This window comes from Nomia melanderi, chromosome 3 (assembly GCF_051020985.1).
Source record: "Nomia melanderi isolate GNS246 chromosome 3, iyNomMela1, whole genome shotgun sequence".
In the NCBI taxonomy this organism is placed as follows: Eukaryota; Metazoa; Arthropoda; class Insecta; order Hymenoptera; family Halictidae; genus Nomia; species Nomia melanderi.
Genome location: NC_135001.1, coordinates 8,441,346 through 8,461,946, shown reverse-complemented (window position 1 = coordinate 8,461,946; position 20,601 = coordinate 8,441,346). Strand labels below are relative to the sequence as shown.

Below are 20,601 nucleotides of genomic sequence, written 5' to 3'. Positions count from 1 at the left end.
ATAATTATTTCATTGTTGATTTAAATCGAAAATAATTAACTGTTGAGGAAATTCAACTTCCTATTTGTTTAATACTGTTAACTAGCTGCGATTTCGATTCATGGGGCTCCGATGCACAGTGCACGAGCGATGTTTATTGGGAAAGGGCATCGCGAAGGTAGTGCGGTGAAGTTCTTCGTTAAGGGATGACTGAAGTGAAGTATAGTTTGGCTAGTGGTTTCCGGCGATTAAAGGAAACGTTTAGTGGGACCAGGAAGTTTCGGACAGGAGGTTGCGTGTAAGAGTCGAGGAACGCTGATTGTGGTGAGTATTTATGGGAGATTGCGAGGTTGAAGGAGGTTCGAAGATACGGGGAACAATAGATCTGTCCGATTCGAATGGTTTGTGTGGCTTCAAATGTTCATGAGGTTGAAATATAGGATTCAGTATTAAAACTACAAAGAATTTAATATGATTAATATAATTAATATGTAATCCTTATAAAAATTGTTGCAATGCATTTTTTCGGTTTCTTTGTGCATCCATTATAGTATTCAAGGGAAGCTATTTATTTATAAAATCATTCTGAATATTTAGCACTTTCAAGATGTCAATAATTGCGAATGGAGGAACTTGAAACCCGTCATTCTGGAGGGTGCAGTAGTTCTAGTGCTAGTAACAGTTGAATCATTTCGTTGAACTCACTCGTTGAGACATTTTCCTTATGAAATGGCACCTTATGGTAATCTTACTTCATTTTGAACGCGTCACTTTGTTGTTCAGTATTTCCTGCGTGTCTCCAATTATCTTTCTTTGTACATTGCAATCTTTTGTTACTAACTCTAGATAACTAAACATTCTTCTAAATAGTTTACGAACCATCGGTACTTCTGTGAATTTCAATACGGGAGCACACGTATAGCATGCGCGAAGACTGCAAACGTTACTTACGAACGCTTTTCTATTTTTCATCTAAAAGCTAATGATACATATCTTAAATTGTGCTACCTTGTTCGAAATAAATCGAAGAAATATAAAAACATGCGTGCCTTTAATTTGTAGTCAAGTTATTTCTACTTTCTTCGGTACCAGTCGTTGCCAAACTCAGAAAATTCTGCGAAAACACCGGTATAAATCAGTCACTTAAGAGGTCGTTGATTCCTTTCAGTCAAATTAATGAACACCGATATTTGGAGCGTGAATCACATTGGAAAATTTGCGAGTATCGCTGAATAAAAGATGTAAGAAATCAAACATCACCTTTGGAGGATCGATTTCACCGACGATCGTTAAAGGCTGATAAAAACAATAAAAAGGTAACCGGACGTTTCCGTGAATTTTGACAAATCTTGACAATTTTAGCTTCGAGACGCAGGATTGATGTCTAAAATCGAGAACTGCAAACGAATAATTTTATTATTCAACTAACGGAAGACTGACGTGTGGCTTTTGTTTTTAGTAATTAATAGTTCGATTTGGTTCTTTATGAAAAGAAATGTTAGAAGTTTAAGACAGTTTCGTAGGCGAAGAAGTGTGTTCGGTGAACGTTGAAACGAGGCGTACAGAAGGGAGCGAAGTGATTCATCTTCTTGAACCGGCGCGGTGCGTCGCGAGTCCTGGCCAGAGGGGAGGACTTTACGGCGGTTGCCCATGGCAGTGCGTTTCAGTTCACGGTCCCGTGAATTCGAGGAGTACCGTGGCCCACATAGTCCGTCGTATCCGGCTCGCCTATCCCGTGTAAATCATTTAGGCCCCGCTAGGAATCTAAATTCCCCATTTTCTTGGGCACCTGCAAGCTTGGGTCAACAAGGGACACAAAGAACACAACAGGGTTAAACATATTTCTCACAGTGATAAAATCCAAATAGTATATCTCTTTTTAACTTTTAAAACTTAACACTAGAACTACCTTATCCGTGCAAATGATGTTCTTTTATTTTGCAATTACTGATATTTCGAAAATATCAAATATCCGAAATGATTTTGAAGATAAACAGTTACATTCGAATACTGTAACGAACATCCGAAGAAAACTTACTGTCGTAATCTTTATAAAAATTAAATATTAATCGTATAAAATTAGAAACCCTGTAACAAGTTCGTTAGGTTCCTAAAAATAGCCCATTACGCGAATTGCTACGTGAAAGAAAGAATTAGTGTAAAATGCTCGATAGTTCTAGTGTTAATCCTGTTTTTCGTACTAGTTCTTTGTTTCGCATAGCAATTGGCGTAATAGGCTATTTTTAGGAACCTAACGAGCCTGTTACACGGGGATTCACCTTAAACCCAATATTTCTGCAGTTCATTCCCGTAGGTCAATCGCTTTGCTCCAGCCGATAGGAAACGTAATTGGCGACATTAACGAGAATACACCGATTACCCCGGTCTATTGCTTGCGAATTTATCCGTGTCCCTCGGTTCGCAATTTATTACGATCGAGGACGACGCGATCGTAAAGATCAGAGAACCACGATACTTCAGGAAACTCGAAGTGAACTGAATTAGAAAGTTTTCTGGCCTATGTTTTCGAATCGTGGTGCAATATCGTGCAATTAACCCTCTAGATTGTTCATCGATCGGTCACGAGACTTCGCTGATCGTATAACATACGCGTACAGAATCAACGCAGGATCAACATCGATCGAAACTTTTATTACACATCATAGAATCAGTATTTCAACTACCAAACTTTTTCCTTTCGATTTTTTCATAATTCCTTCTTTCTCAAGGAATGCGAGCAATGTAACTAGTGTTCCTCTAAGAAACTAGGAAGAAATTTCATTTTGTCTAAAGAGATCACTTTTCAATTCCAAAATCAAATTTAAGTATAACAAAGAGTCTTCCTTACACTATAATTATTCGGTCTGCTTACACTAACCCATCTGAGGAGGAACATCGCCATTTCGGTGACATCAAGCGTTTATGCCTAGACCACTGAAGTTTCATGCGAATTATTTAGTTATTCGAATAATAAAAAGTCAATACAATTCTGTTTCCCAATATTTAAAATGTTTTCATACCAATTAACTTTCTATATTGAAGATCTGGAATTCTTTAAAGATCCTCGTCTGTGAAGGGTAATTAAGAGTAAGGAGAATGAGTATTTAGTAATACTTAATTATCTTTTTCCGTTCCTCGATAAAAACCGTCTGCGCTAAGTAAGTGGGATTTAAGGAAGGCTCGACCTCAAGGAAAAAGGAGATCTTTTTCTTGGTGACCATCTTTGGCTCGAAACCATGGTGCATCGTCGAGTTATCGCTCTCGCCACCCCCACCTTCCTTTCGGATGTCGTTCCACGTATCTAGGTTTCACGTAATAAAGTAGTTTCTTCGCATGCTTTCTAACCACGCGTTATGTTCGCCGGTTGCAGACACGGACGCTCGTTTTTCGGCCCGTCACCGGATCATCCGGCATCGATCCGACAAACGTTTGCGCTCGCTTTTGTTGTCCGATGTCTGCCTTTCGTTACGACAGCTGAGAACGGGCACTGCTCGTCGATCATTCCCGGTATCACGGGAGTAATGCAATTATCGTTGCGCCATATTTTCGTGGCTCATGCGAAACTTCGAAGATCGGCGCGTCCTTAGCTTTGTCTTCGACGCGGTGGTTCGATTAACCCTTTACAATCGGTGCTGCTACTATGACTGCATTTGTAATTTTAGTTGAAAATGATCTTTCTTTCTCTGAGTAATGTTATTTTACGATCGAAAGGTATTGTAAGTATTTATGATTTTTCACTATCCCTTTCTGGTATACACTATAAGCAATATTCAACAGAATACATTAACTTCTAAAAATAATCTGAATTTTTTAATATTCATATATTTATTATAAATCACCTATAGAAAGATAACTTTAAAAATATTAATTTTCTTCGACTAGTTGCTAAATACGCCATCAAAAATGGAATTCGCTACCGTGCGACGCAAATATTTGATTGATGCAAAAGTTTCGACGGTATTTTTATAACAAAAAAGAGAAGAGTTTTTGAAATATTGTTATTGACTTGTTATATATTGTTATCTTTCTATAAGTTTACTTTTTCCATCTTGGTAAAAATGTTGTGATTTCGAAGGAAAAAATGAATCCAACGATATTTTTACTTATTCTAAGAAACATCAAAACTTTAGATCGACTCTATACTCTTTGAATATTTGTATAGAAACTATGAGAGAAACTCATTGAGTTTCCGACTGACTTGTATTTTGGATTATTGAATCGACTTCTCCAATGATTTCTTAGAGGACCATTTATTATCTTCTCAGTAATTGTGAAAGGATGAATCAAAAAAGGGTCGTTTTGATTCGACTGGTAGTTCTAGTGTTGATTGTAAAAAAATGATATCTAACTTCTTTTAACGAAACGAGATAAAGAAAAGAAATTAATGGATATTGGAGGAACTGTCAAATGAAAACTGTAAAAAAAACTGTTATTAACAAAACCATGGAATCACAAAGAAGAGATACCTCAGTGAACGACCTCAGTATTAACAACAAACCACTTTTACCGCATCGAAGACGACGATAAGGTATACAATTAGGCATCGATAGAAAAGTAGAAACTAGGAGTAAATAGATGCTAGCAGAGGCGCATAAAGCGACAAAGTATCATCGGATGAACGTGGCATTTAGACTTAATAACACTTTCAGTTCGCTTCCTTTCGAATCCGTGACCCCGTTTAACTTCCATGGACGGTTAAAGTCTTAATAATCGAAATTGCAGATGCATCGGTGGATGCTGGGACCGGTGAAGGATGTCCTTGGATCGCCATGAGACACAACGTTCTGAGGATCCTGCCAATTCTGTGGTGCACGCTGCACGTCTACACTGGACAATGTAAGGACTGTTGTTGAAAAATTGACACTTGAAAGGGATACGAGTCTGTCTTGCCAATCGCACATTAATTCACGCTAGAATCACCAAACTGCAATTGCCAAACTGTATATCAGAATGCAGTTAGGGAAATTGTAAAATAAACTCGCGGGCTTATGTAGACACAATAACTTTCTCATGAAATATCAATGATTCTTGATCTATTTACTTGATATTCTTCATTAACCCCTTGTGCTACAACGAGTGAGACTCGTGGTGAAGATTTTTAACATGATTCAACAGTTGATTCGAATTCAAAGTAAATATTATTCCTCTGTAATCAACTATTATATTTAAAAGGAAATATAGGCATCACATATGCTTAGAATTTTTCTCTTTTACCAATAAATTATTAATGACAAAATAGCCGTATCAATCAGAGCTGAAAAAGAAGTCATAGGCCAAAGGGTTAAATATCTAATTCTTACGACTTACAGAAATAAAGAAACGAACTACTTTATTCCAATTATTAACATTGTCGGGTTTATTCGCGATCCGTTAACCCCTTGGCCTATGATTTCTTTCTCAACTGTGATCGATACGGCTACTTTGTCATTAATAATTTATTGGAAAAAGAGAAAAATTCTAAGCATATGTTATACCTATATTTCCTTTCAAGTATAATAATTGATTACAGAGGAATAATGTTCACTTTGAATTCGAATGAACTGAGTAATATATATATTTGTTGAATCATGTTGAAAATCTTCGCCACGAGTCTCACTCGTTGTTGTAGGGCAAGGGGTTAAGGATTAAATAGTGTAGGATTCAAAATAAATCGTCAGGCAACAACGGGTTAATATTAACCCTTTGCACTCCGAGCAATTTCTAATATCTTTCAGCAACTCCGAATCATTTTCAGTATAAGTTGCCAACACTCCAGGAGTATTTACAATACGAGCATACCTTTGAGAAAGATTGAAGATCCTGCTTTCTCATTAAAAAAAAAACGCGTATACATTTTAAAGTTATTTTATTAGAAACGGAGTTATCAACTTATCTTACGATGTCGCCGTAATGGCGACAACGGAGCGCAAAGAGTTGAATCTGAAAATGTAACAATTTTCCTGTGTTAAATCAATCGGCGACTGAGATGCGCCACTGGAGTGTAAAGGGTTAAGGTCCTCCGCGTTTTCCCACGCCACCTGTTCACCTCCCGTCCCCCTCGGCAACCGACGCCGTCGCGACGTTTCGTCCCTTCTGCTCCGCGGTTTGCCCCGTTCCCGGGCCGCGACCTTAATCGGCCCCTTCTTCCGTTTCATCACACGGTTGATCGCGTGCGAACGGTTACGCACGGGGATCCGTGGCTTGCAAACGGAAACGGAGGCTACGAAAGCCCGTGTTTCGTTTCCTGGCCGCGTTCCGTTTCCCTTCGATGCCCCTCGCGACACTCGTCGGCGACAACGATCGGATGACTTGGAAAGCTGGCGACGGTGTTGCGAAAAATCGCGAAACGCGAGTCGCGGCCTGCCTCTTTCCATCCTGTCCACCGTTTTTTCTATCCCCTTCCGACGCTCCGCTCGGGAACGGCCGATCCACTTCGTGAACGTGGTAATAATTGTAATCGAAGTTTGTCGCGCCGCGCAACGTTATTGCGACAGGATGGGACACGCGGAAGCGGGGAAAGTATGGAAAGAGCGAAGTAAATAAGAGTTGGCGCATTTCAACATGACAATGGTAATGTCGAAAGTACTGGAAGATTCGAGTATTTATTTATACGCTTAGGAAAGTTTGTTGAGATTTAAGGCGCTCCTTATTGCTGTGCTGGAAATGAATGGAATTGTTTAATAGTTCACGAAAGCTTTTTAATTTTGATTAAAATAATTCTGATACATCGAATCATTCTAATCATTCTAATCATTCTAATAATATTTAATAACTCTAATAATCCCAATAATATTAATAATTTTAATAATTTTCTTAGCATCAACAATGTCAATAATCACAAAATAAACGTTGTCAAACAGATGCCTTTAATGTGTTTAGTGGTCCAACATTAAGATAACTAAACGAAACCTTAGTTCGATCTCGAGCATTGTTTGCCTGGAACAAATGCTCGAAACATTCTTTAAAGCATCTAGATTTACAAATGTACTGGAAAAATGGTTGCAAAGTTTTTGGGAGTCGTTTCAAGTTTCGTTTGCGAACTGAAACGAGGAGTAATGCTATACGGTTTTATCGATGTTCCAGCGATTAGACTCTATAGACCGAGATCCGACAACTTTTGTTTAACGGTACTCGTGTGGGAAGGGTTGAAGGAGAACAGAACGGTGCGGAATTATACTTTGGAAGTTGTAATTGCTTCGCGAAAAGAGAACGGAAGGGAAAACTTTGGCGAACCTCTAATTAATCGAAGAAATTCACGCGTCTTCTATCGCGCGCGATTTTACGTAATTTCTACGGTGTAAATAAGTAAGTGTATAGTACTTTCTTCGCCGCTCGCTCACAACACGCTCGACAATTTCGTCGGGCCCGTCGTATTCGGTTGTTCACGCGATCGCGATCGGCGGTATCCCTCATTTCCATAACAGTCGACCGTTATATCTCGTTATGCCGGAAACGCGTCGGTTAAGACAACGCGTAAACGAGCATTTTACTTATAAATGACTGCGTTAGCTCTCCGAACATCGACAGGTTAATAGAGCTTGTAGCACGGCAAATAAATAATCGTGCCGAAGAGTTTCCTTATTTGTCTAATTACATCGTACCTCATTCTACGCTCGTGTCGTTTACATATAAGTAGACTGCGAACGTTCAAGCGAGAGAAATGAGAAGAGTGATCATATAGCAAAGTTAATTTGAAAAAGCGTATTATTGTTGTTTTCTATGTTATTATTAAATATATAGTCAAATTGTTTAATTTTAGAAGCAGATATATATTACTGCTATCCTGATTTCATTAATGAAAACACAAGTGTTTACTTACCTTTGTTATCTACTGTATCTTCCCCGAATTTTGTAATTAGAAAGTCGGAACTTTGAAACGTTGAAAATCCAATTTCTTATCCGATCTAGATTAACGATATAATTCTGTACTGGGGTGAATTACTGAAAACTTTGAAAATATCGTTTCGATCTTGATCGAGGATGAAGTTAGCTTTTCCAACTATTCTATTTCGAGCCAACAACCCCAATTTAAACAATAATTAAATTTTAATGATTATAGATGAAACCGAAACATCTAAAAATCGAAAAGTCAAAAAATGATAAAGCTTGGGTGTAAATTAAAATTTTGTATGATATCTATCGACACGTTCAACCAGAATAGTGTTAACCCTTTGCACTTGAACATGTTTTCGAATAAAAGTGTTAGAGACGTTCTTTATTTTAAGATTCCATGCGTTAACACTAGAACTACCGAGCATTTAAACTGTCTTTTTAAAATGTCTTTATAAAAACTAAACGCGTGAATTTATTAAGATTTCAATTGGCAATATTTCAGTTTAGGTGTTACTTAATCAGCTTCTTCAGTCAGTTTTCAAACAGGTAAAACTTTTTCAATAATCATAAAAGAAAAAATCAAGGAATGGGTTATTTAGATCCATCTGGTAGTTCCAGTGTTAATATATCACAGAAAAATATAACATGGAATATGAAACTGCAGAATTTCGCTGCATCGAACCAAATGACCAGTGAACGTCGCTTCTCGAGTCGAGGGGGTAAAAATTTCTGTTTTATTCAAATGAGCGGTGTCGGTTTCTTCTGGAAAAGTCTTCGGATCGGGGAGGGAAGGAAAAAAAAAGATTACGAAAGGCAAAGCCGGAACGTTGCATCGTCGACAGCGCGCCGTGAGCTGGCATCGGGCGGAACTCCGCTCCAAGGGAGCGCGCTCGTCTAACCCTCGTGCACGCGCTCGCTGTTAAATGACGTCTGCATACGTGTGGTGGACACACGTGGATCCACGATCTCCTGCGTGTCCGTGTGCACGTGCGTATGTAGTGTCTAGCATTTTATCTGTACGTCGGATCACGAACGAATGACCACTCCGCCGGCTATTAAAATGTAGGTTTCTACTGCGTCAGAGATGGGGAGGGTGTTTCGAACAGGAACGAAACGTGGTTCGTTGTCGCTTTGATTCTCGATGATCGAACAGATTCGTGAAACCGTGTAACGGATGAGATGATTTTGATAATTTTGTCATAAGCCGAATCGATTAATTCCACGAGACAGCCAGTAGAGAAAAGTGATGCAATAGCCATGCATCGTATTTAAAAATTGCACTCGAAAGTTTTGACTAGAAATGTTTATTTAAATCTCAGGAGGTAGGAATGATACTTGTTGAAACTAACTTGAAGAAAAATCACACGTGAATTGAAGAACAAAGCTATTTTATTCGAATGCTTGAGGCGTGGATTCGTTGTGCAAAGTTTAATGTTCAATATGAAACTTTGTAATTTTAGTGTATTAAATTTTATAGTGGCCACGTGTACCTTATTGAGTGCAAGGAGTTAATCATGGAGAAGATCATAACTTAATTTACATTAAGTTTGTTTGAATTTATGTGAATGCAAGTTTGTATTACTTATGCTAAACTGTCGAACGAATTATTTGATAGGAAGAGAATGTTCACCGATGATTATAATAGTTTCTTTGATTGTATATCGATTGGATCGTATTCTTGCGAAGTAAACTGCAAGATTACAAAGTGTAATGGAAGATTGTAAAAAACTGGTGGATTCTTGTATTGTTTAACGATTCTTAGAACCGGTTCTTAAAACTGCCGGAAACCCTTAAACCGCAGAGTTTCGAAGACCACAGTGCCGTGATAAAGGTCAAAGGAACACGATCGCGTGTGACTTCAAAAAAAAAAAAACTGCGAAAACGAAACCACCAAACACGTTACAGTGTATCGCACTCTTCCTTTTCGTTACTTCCGGTCTTCAAGAACTTATTTCCGCCTGATATGAAAAAGAAACGGTAACATCCGGTCTCCTGAATCGTTCAAACGATAACGTATCTTTTTTATACTTCTTTCACGCGATTAATCACTTGCACTGTGAATTCTTAAATACTCACAACCGATTGCCACGTGAAATGAAATTTGTCCTGATTTCAAAATGATCAATAAGAAGGAAATTACAAACGAAGAAACATCAATTGTAATTGTAATTGTATCCAATTATTGATAGAAGATAGTGGAGATGGCCATCTCTCCCATACGGTCGTGTCCGCCGGAGTTACCCTATATATTTATATATTAACATACTTATGTCTTGATACATTTATGTATTTATATACTTGTTCATTTGTACATTGATATATTGATAGATTGATATATTGATATATTGATATATTGATATATTGATACATTGATACACTGATATATCGATACATTGATATAGTTATGTGTTTATATATTTATTATATATTTTATAGTGATCCGTGACGCGCGATGTTTTCTGGAGAACGGTGCCACCGCCGCTCACCTTTTCGTCAACGAAGATCTGCCGGTCGGTGACACCGTGGGTGTTCTCGGTGTGCTAGGGGATCCTGGGCCTCAAGGAGACGTCGAGCTCAGACTGCAGGAAATCGACAGTCCCGTCGCGTTCGCAGCGTATTCAAAGAACTTAACCCTAGTAAGACCCCTAGACAAAGAGGGTGTTGACGGGCCCGCGAGCGTGTACGTGAACGTGATCTGCGAGAGGAAGCACACGCTGGATCCAGTAAGTTTGATCCGTCATAATTAATCAGCGAGTTTTTATGGAAATTCAAATTTTGAAGAGTATAATTACGATAAAAAGTATTCGCATACTTTGGACATTTCCAAGTTTCACGTGAATGCATAGAAATCTACGGTCCGACCGTAATATTGGGCTGGCGCATAAGAAAGTTCTGTAAGTAATGAAACGTTGGTTTCGAAAGACTAACATCAACTTGTTCGACATTTAAATGGTCGTACACAGTAAACATACGTTTAATCGAAAGCGCCATCTAATTCGTTTAATAAAAACGTTAGATCCATTACTAGTATTACCAGACGGGTGAATAGCGAACTGAGATCTCAATAAATGTATTTTCAAGAATTTTATAAAAAAATATAAAACTGTCAATTTTACCATTCTAATGTTAAACAGAACGGATCTCGTTTATGCGCCCTCCCAATACGATAATTGAATCGCAGGGTTTCTATTTCTTTGAAATAAAAAATATTAATTCACACTCGATCATCCAGGGATTCGTGATACCAGTGAATATTCGCGTGACAGACGCCAACGATAATGCCCCGCAATTCGTTAACGCGCCTTACGTGCTTAATATCTCCGAGGTAAATAATACTATTTGTTATTTAACTTGTTCTACGATAAACGTATTTTATCTTGACAATTCGTTTTACTTCTAGGTCACTGTGGTTGGCACGAGGGTTCTGCAAGGAGTACGAGCCGCGGATGCTGACCAACCAGGACCATTTTCCACTGTGCAGTACGCTGTCTTGCCAGGACCACATTCGGTAATTCGTATTGATTGTTGTTTCATGCGTGCTCTCAATTTCTGAACCATACTGTACAGTCAGACATCTTTTCAGGATTACTTCGTGTTCGTGAACGCTTTAGAGGGCACTTTGGTTCTCAGGAAACCGCTGGACTACGAGACTCTGTCCAATTTTTCCGTCGATATTCGAGCGCAGGTGTGATAAACTTTAAAATTATAATTACTAGACTGCGCATCTTTTGTGCAAATTCAAAGCTTTCGGAACATCACTAGAAACGTAAAATTACGATGCCAAATAGTTTCTCATAGAAAAATACTATAAGCAGCATTACCCTTTGGATATTTTCGTGCAACATCGCATTTTCGAATTTCCAGTGAATGCACAGAAATCCGCAGTCTAATATCACTGTCAACTGTTTTACGAAATATCTTTTTCCTCTGTACACTTTGGACAATTAACATTTTATCTTCAGGATCAAGGGAATCCGCCGAAATCGTCCACCACAACCCTCCACGTGAACGTGATCGACGCGGATGACCAGAATCCTGCGTTCCAAAGCGATCAATATAAAATCATCATACCACGACAAATAAAACCGGTACAACTAGAAGATTTATTCGTTAGATCGAGTTTCAACGATAAACGTACCGCGACCGGTTCTAAAATTTGCTTTAAAATTGCTGCATTTTCTTCCATCCACTTAACTTTATATCAATCCTCGTATTGTCCGATTAGTCAGTTGATCAATGTTTGCTCCTTCCTTTCGTTTCTGTTTCCATTAAGAGAAATTTATCGTTTAACTTGTTTACCTTTATTTTGTAATCAGTTATTTGACTGGTTATGATAGGAATAGATACAGTGAACATTGAATAATTGCAACACAAATCGGATGCCGAATGTTGTAATTATGAAGAGGTTGCTTGTGTTGGGATTATCGAAAGTTTACTACATATGTCAGATCTATCGGAAAGTTCTGTCCGTTTTGTAATAAAAAAAAATAATTTAAATTATTAAATTTTTATATTATTAGTATATTATTATTATTAAACATTTTCAATGTATTTATTACTATTTACTGAACAATATAATTTCTATCGTTACGAACAACCTCTTTCAACCAGAACTTTTTGGTAGACCTAATATAAAATGCCGGTACGTTTAGTGTTAACTTCGTGATAAAAATTTTGGACCAAACATAATTGTCACGAGTCTGACTCGATGTGACAACACGAATGAGATATCGGTCGCCATAATTATGGCCCGGATTTTGCTCCGTTAAATGGTATGGCAAGGGATTAAAAATAGCGGACACGATTAACGAATTAATTATTTCTTTAGAGGAGGGTGCTGCAAGTGGATCCAGCTCCGATAAAAGCGGTGGATCAAGATTTGGGGATCAACGCGCCGGTCAAGTACACAATCCAAGGCGGAATACTACCATTTCTCACTCTGAACCCTGAAACTGCCGAGGTCGTAATCACGCGGCTACTGTACGAGCACGAATTGTTATCTCCGGCGACAATTGTCGTCAAGGTAAACAATGCATTCGATTAATCGGAATTTGATAAATTATAATTTTATTTTAATTACAAATTGTCTCTCGATTGCAAATTAATATCGGTAATAATAAAGAAATACTCGATAGAAAGATCGAATAATTAACATTAGAATTACCGAAGAGTCGAATAGCCTTTTTCTAATTTCTTTATAGAAACTCTGAAGGTGCATCTATCGAAGTTCTTGATTAATTTATTATTAGTGTTAAATAATAAAGTACAAAGAGTGAAAGTGCAGACGAGTACTCGGTGATTTCAATGCGTGGCAAGCGCCATTGAAGCGCCCGATGTTATATACCTAAGTATGCATAAGTATCAGTTATTTACCTCAACATGCTGTCATATACAATATTTTTATTCCAAAGTGCATTTATTTCAACGAAAGCTACGCACTGGTTTACCTACTATACGTTGTATTTAACCCTATACAATGATTTTTCATCAACCTGACCGGCAATACGAACCGTTTACACAAAATAAAATTTCAACGAAATTTTCGTTTGTGGAATCGTTGTGGAATCATGAATTAATAAGAATTCGACAGTCATACTGTACATTAGTATAAAGCAAGTATGTACATACTTCGACGTTTCGTGTTATCTTCGTTATGAGGACAGAATGAAATCTGATTGCAGGCAACGCAGGTAGACAATCCGGACAAATATGCGCTTTCGACGATAGTGGTTTCGCGTGAAAGCGATTGGAGCGTGGAACCCACCGCTGGTAAGCAATTAACTGTTACGTTTGATCGATTCCAGTCCTAAAACAGGCTCTAATCAATCAAAACGATGCGAATTAGGCGGAAGATTGCCAATTAGGTTCATCAGGCGGGATCATCAGACGAGCATCCCGGAGAACACGCCACCAGGAAGCGTTTTATTGACGACGGCCGTAAACAAAGCGGACTCCGTGAGTATTAATTGCAAGAAAACGAATATTCGCATCATCAACACGTTGACTACTACGAGAATTTCGAACATTTAGTATAGTAATACTTATTCTTTCATAATAAAAGCAAATATATATATCTAATAATTACCTACCTATATTATCCCTATATCATATTATATTATAATAAATGATTTGGTACCACAGCAGTCATATTACACTATCATGTAGCTGCTTGGATTAGTAAATATTTTCATTAGATATCAATTTTCTTATTGTAATTGTTTCCGAGCAATTTGGAAGGTCCGGTCATCGGTGAACACCGTGGCAGTCAACGGGTTAATGCAACCGGCATAAAAATACTTTGATTTCAGAACCTGAGATTCTGGCTGGTCGGAGCGATCGAGGATCTAGAAAGATTCTCCATCACGAACTCCGGTGAACTGATTTTGAAGGGAACTCTGGATTACGAGAGGAGGATCCAGCATAGTTTTTTGGTTCGGGTCACTGACGGTCATCACGTGAGTTCGTTAAACAATACATGAATTATTATTACTGTTAAAATATTACTATAATATTATAATTATAATAAAACTGTATACATGCAAGATTAATCAATTTATCGATTTTTCACGACGAATTTGACTTTTCATTATAAAACAAAAATGATACAGAACATAGAATAAACCGAGGCATCTCTACGTTGCTAATAATAACGTTACCCATAAACAGTGAACAAGAATTTTTAAGTCTCTCATTTCCAAATGAGAAGCAAGAAATGAAAAATATAATTTGGGATACAATAAATGTAGACTGAATTCTTATTTTGAACCGATTCACCCCGTGATCCGATTCGCCCTGGTTTATCCTTTATGTTAAAAGCTCATCGATAACCGTCGATGAAATTTCATTCCAGAACGACACGTCGCGCGTGAACGTCTCCGTCGAGGACGTGAACGAATGGGAACCCCGGTTTCGTCATCCGAGATACGAATTTCACGCTGCAACCTTGAAAGAGGGATCCATTGTCGGTGAGCTACTTTCTCCTATGCCGTTTCATTAATATTGACTAATGTCCGTTGACACTAGAGCTGTCGTATAGGTCAAAATCGCTCATTTTGAATTCCGTTTTTTATAGTTATTAAAAGACACAGATGCTTCTTTGAAAAGTTGTTAAACAAGTTGATTTAGACACAGAAGATTGAAATATGACTGAAATCGAAATAAATTTATTCGCAGAATTTTGATAAGAAAGTATAATTGCAACAGTGACTCTTACTGTTGGTTAATTCTAATGTTAATCGCGTGTTCTTAATAACGAATGGTCTATAGGGAAGCTGGAGGCTGCCGATGGCGACAGGGACGACAAAGTGAGTCTATCTCTTCGAGGACCCGACGCAAGGTAAGATGAACCAAATAATATCTAATAATATCGAAACATACAAATTAAAACATTGTTTGAAATGATTAACACTAGAATCATCGTGCCAGTTAAAATGACTGGTTTCGGTCTTTTCCTTTCGCAATTACTGATATCTTAAAAGCATTGAATATTCGAGGTGACCTTGAAAATAAATAATTTCACTTGAATACAGTAATGAATATCCGAAGAAACTGAAAATAACGTATCGTTACAATTTCTATAAGGATTACACATTAATCGTATTAAATGGTATGTAGTTCTAGTGTTAAGTACACAATTATACGAACACTATCAACGTTACAAAATTACAAATAAAATTGCATCAGGTCATTCGAGATTCGTGACAACGGAGAGTTAATCTTAAGGTCATCGACAACGATAAATGGCTCCCTGGCTCGATTGGTGGCCGTCGCTTCTGATTCTGGTCGCCCTCCCAGGTGCGAACTCAAAGATAATTAAATTCTTTCAACCCGTTAACTAAGGAATTTAATTTCAAATAATAATACACCTATAAAGAATTACACCTATAATTCATTGTTAAAAGAATTAGTACTGCTTTAATATTTTAAATTACGTGTATGCTCGTCCAACAAAGTTAACTGGTTGATCGTTTTATTTTATTTCTTTCTATAGATTCATGAAAGTATATGCATACGCTATTTGCATTACAGATCGAGTATGATCCCAGTGATCGTTCACATACCAAACACCGGATCACTGCCGATCGCTGCTAGAGCTGCGCCCGCTTGGCTGGGCAGCAGCGTTCTCCTGGTAGCTGTTTTCGGCGCAGTCTTGGGCCTGCTAGGAGTCATAATACTCGTTCTAATTTTGTACATATATAAACAGTGAGTGAATGAAACAACACTCTACTCAGACTTTAATTGATTTTCAATTCAGTTTGCGCATTGCTATATCAATTTCTCTAGTAATTTCTCAGAGGAATATCTGTTACCTTTTTAATAATTGCAAAAAGATGAAATCAAGAATGGTTCATTTTAACTGGTTATTTTAGTGTTAACCCGTTGGCCTATGATTTCTTTCTCAACTCTGATCGATATGGTTACTTTGTCATTAATAATTTACTGGAAAAAGAGAAAAATTTTAAGCATATGTTATACCTATATTTCCTTTCAAGTATAATAGTTGATTACAGAGGAATAATATTTGCTTTGAATTCGAATATACTGAGTAATACATATATTTGTTGAATCATGTTGAAAATCTTCACTACGAGTCTCACTCGTTGTTGTAGGCAAGGGGTTAACCTCTTGACCTATGATTTCTTTTTCCATTATGATCAATGCACCTACTTTGTCGATATTAATTTATTGAAAACAAGAGAAAAATTCTGAGCATATTATGTCTATGTTTGCTCTAGAGTATAATAATTCATAAAGGAAGAACAATATTTAATTTTAAATCAAAGAAATCAAGTAATATTTATGTTTGTTAAAGTCCGTTTGAAACCTTCGTCACGAGTCTCACGCAATATTGTAAGGGAAGGAGTTAATACACCGTCTTATGTGATACTGAATTTTCCACGATTCTCGCAGTAAGAGGCCAAAGACTAGCGGGTCCGTGAGTTCCGTGGGGACCGGGTACCGTGAAAAATCACCGGTGCCCTCCGCGTTGAGCCCCACTCCCCAGGTGCTCGGCGCCAGCATGCTCCAGGACGCCATGGAAGTTCCTCGAAGAGGGAATCGTCACGAGGGTCCGCACAGTATCGACGAGAACGACGAGGAGGATGACGCCGAAGGCGACCGCGACGACGAGGATCACGTTGACCAGGAAATCGTCGATGACAGTAACCACGGCGAGATGCAAGAGGTGAACGACGGGGGGAACGACGTGGAGAACCCTGTTTTCGGGGCGAGGAACTCTTACAGCGCCACGATCAAAAGTGAGTCTCACTTTCCACGAAACAATAATCCATTTCATTATGTATTTACTCGTTATATTAGATATTCCATCTTTCCGACAAGTAGACTCGATTGTAATGAACAATCTGCTAATAAATAGAACTTATGAACTCCTGTTGCTCAGAAATAAAAGAGTACCATTGATTTCTATTGATCCTTCTATTTTAATTAAATCCGTGCGACGCGACGCGTTAAAAAGGAATAAACGTCCACTGTCTACTGATAAGTCCCCGAGTCCACTTAGGATCAACACGTTAACTGGCTAGCTATGGAGTCTGCGATTGAGTGAATCTTCTTGACACTGGGTCTGCGGAAGCCACCAATTCGGCGCGCATCGAATTTTATAAAAGTTATTTGTTAAATGTTCACGTCGATCTTGTTTGAAGCGATTATATGAATACGTAACCTAATTATCCGCTTCTAAACCTCTAAGTTTTTGGGATTTGGAGAAACGAACGCTTGTTCTACGGACAATAGAATAAACTATACAATAAGTGTCTGTAAATCTAATGTTGAACAGATGGAGGTCACAATAATAGGTTGCAGTAAATCAGAAATTATAATAACTTAAGGTATCAACTCAGTTGGGAGAAAGCTTGATGTCTAGCGGAACGGCCCAGCGACAAAAGGTGTCCTAGTTTATAGTTTCATAGTTTCGATCGGTTAAGTGTGACCGTATTAACGAATAGAAAATTAATGATAAAAAGATATCAGAAACTAGACAATGGAACTAACAAAAAATTCAATGGGAAAAGATGAATACTGATTGAACAATCCCGCCAGTCTCAACCTAGCCATCAAGTGATCTCCTAGAATGTATAGGAGTATTTGAATAATTCTATGTTCACGCAACTTTAAAGGTTTATCGTCAGCCAGGCAAATGCCTCTGTACGCAAGGCACAAAGTGGCACCAGCTCCAAATCCACCGGGCCTATCCGCAACGTCAAACATCCCCAACATCGGCGGCCTGGTGCAGAACATGAACGACTTGAGCGCGAAGTCGAACTTGAACGCCGCTTCCCGCGAATCTTCCAATTACGCCGGGGCTGATCTGCCGGACTCGTTGTTGCCAGCCTGGCCAGCCTGCTCTGTCTCGCAAAGAGTTAAGAAACTATCGTGGGACGACGATGACAGGGTAAACAGGACACTAAGCGAATAATTTAACCCAAGAAAAGCTAAGCAAACAATCCACAAGCATTTCCATTTATTCGGTTGATGCAAACATTTTGACGTTTCTCGCGCGTGGTTAACAAAATAATGCTTCTCTCCTTATAGTTTGTATATAAACTAATATAAAGGACGCTTCTTTCTTTGCTTTAACTTAGCTTCAATTTAACTAACGAACAGTTGATAACTCTTGTTTTTTGTTTCTCATAAAAAGACTTCGAAACTTTTGCATCGACCCAGTATTTCGAATGCTCCTTCCGAGAAGATCATCGCTCAACTAAAAACGATTCTTGGAAACACAAGCGACAATAAACAACCTTACGAACTATTCCGAACGAGAAAAAGAATATTTATTTATTTTTGATACTTCTCAACCCACTCCCAGATCTTCTAAGGTTAACGTTCGCCCAGTTGTAAAGTAACATGATTGTAAGATTCTTAATGAACTCTTAATGGTTACCTCCAACTTGAAATCGCGTCGCCATCTTGGATTCGAAACCTCTTAAAGGCTAGCCGGTATTACGATATTACGCCTCGTTTATAATCAAAGTTTAATTAAAAGAAAAACCAGCGGACTTTTGGAGGCTAAAAATAACGTCTACACTAAGTTCTGTTGTACGATCGTGCCGGGGTCATCCGGGATCAACGGATTTTGTACTTGCACCGGCGTCGCAACTCGCCAAGCGAATTCCCCTTTTAGAAAGTTTTTATCTTCCAGACGGTGGACAGCGTGGAAGTGACGGCTGAAACGAGGTCCAAAAACAGCCAGGCGGGGAACGAGCGGCTCAATCTCACCGTGTACTTCTAATTGACCCGCGAAACGAAAGACTGAAGGCCGAGATGAAAGGATTCCTCCGCGCGGGATGTTGTATCGTCGCCGGACGCGATAACCAATTTCACCACGATGTACATACGCAATGTATAGTTGACCAAATTGGCTGGGCACTCGGGTCCAGCTATAGTTATTTCATTAAATACGTGCAAAGAAACACGCGTGGCTTTTTTATTTCCCGTTTCAATTCGAAATCATCGTTTCACTGCGCCGCCATGCTCCTCTCTAACTCTAAAACTATCGACTAGTCAAATCTACTACTTGAAATTTCTTTAGAGAATATTCAAGGACGCATCTACCGATATTTCAATTGATTTATGATTCAGTTTGCATATCCGTAAATCAATTTCCTTAGTAGCTTCTCAGAGAAGCATCTGTCGTCTTTCCAATAATTGCAGGAAGAAGTAATCAGGAATGGGTTAGCCCTAAGTGTTAACTCTAGAGTAACCACACAGATCGCACTGACTTGTTTCTGATTTCTTTTTTCATGATTGGTGAAAGGATATTGCTTGTCTAGGAGATTCTCGAATGAAGCGATATATTAATAAAGTAAAACACAAGTAAATCAAGGTCTCAATACCACATGTATCTTCGTGGTTTCTATGAAATGAAAGCTAGTCGATTCGATTGTTCAGTAGCTCTGATGTTATTAGATTTTTCCTTTAAACTAATTTGTCACGTCTGTATTAGTTTGAATTATTAAAACCTTAATCATTCTAATGTTTAAAGGACTTTTAAGAGATAGACCAAAATGTCCAAACTATTCGAGTAACCTTACAGAAGGAACGGTTTGCATAGAAGAAGAGAAATCATTCTGAAATCAGGTACGAATTATTTGTCAACGAAATAGGATTTAAATAACGGTCCGGAAAAAGATGAGGTTCCTTTATCCGAGATCGAGGATAAAGATGAAGTTCCGCTTCGTTAAGAGAAGCGTGTCAGTAGGACAATTCAGTGAGAAATGCTGATTTCGCTGGCATTCTGACCGTCGGTATGCCGAAACTAGTCTGCGAATCTCATGACTATTGATCAAGAACATTATCTTCCCAATAAAATCATCGAGAACATCATTCTATCAATTATTGATAATTGTTATTAATGATTGCTGGTTCGAAAAACTGATCCATTGCCGCATGCATCCGAGTCGATCTAGATCTTAACCGTTCATCGACCAAATCGTTCGAGGATACTTTGAACATTTTTTCAAACTGTATCATCAAAGCATCTGATTGACTCTTCACTTTTTATATTTAAAATAAATTTCCTTATTACTAACTTTAGTGTCAGATAATAAGAAAAATTAGAGATTACTTTAAGGATATACTGTTTTATGCATTTCACATGTTCATTGGAAATATTATTACATCTCTAATAATAAAGTAAAATACACTGTATAACCCTTTAGGTCCAAGAAATAAAAACTTTTAAGAAGAATACATTTATTTTATACATACATATATTTATACGTTGACTAACTTGTTATTTTCAACAGAAGTGAAAAAAAATTCTGATAAAAGAATAGGTGGTAGTTACTA

General features: G+C 38.0%; 1 protein-coding gene across 1 annotated transcript; it reads left to right on the top strand.

Annotated features, from left to right (window-relative positions):
- The first annotated feature begins 164 nt into the window (after positions 1-164).
- Cad96Cb (protocadherin Fat 4-like Cad96Ca) lies at positions 165-19,209 on the top strand. The gene is made up of 18 exons (XM_031984478.2): positions 165-303; positions 4,702-4,815; positions 10,228-10,514; positions 11,024-11,116; positions 11,192-11,299; positions 11,375-11,476; positions 11,754-11,879; positions 12,620-12,814; positions 13,473-13,560; positions 13,637-13,746; positions 14,100-14,246; positions 14,642-14,756; positions 15,058-15,127; positions 15,475-15,585; positions 15,820-15,993; positions 16,702-17,048; positions 17,928-18,202; positions 18,953-19,209. Exons 2-18 carry the CDS (start codon positions 4,749-4,751, stop codon positions 19,040-19,042), a joined length of 2,505 nt encoding a protein of 834 aa, XP_031840338.1. The 5' UTR covers positions 165-303; positions 4,702-4,748; the 3' UTR covers positions 19,043-19,209.
- Positions 19,210-20,601: the final 1,392 nt, after the last annotated feature.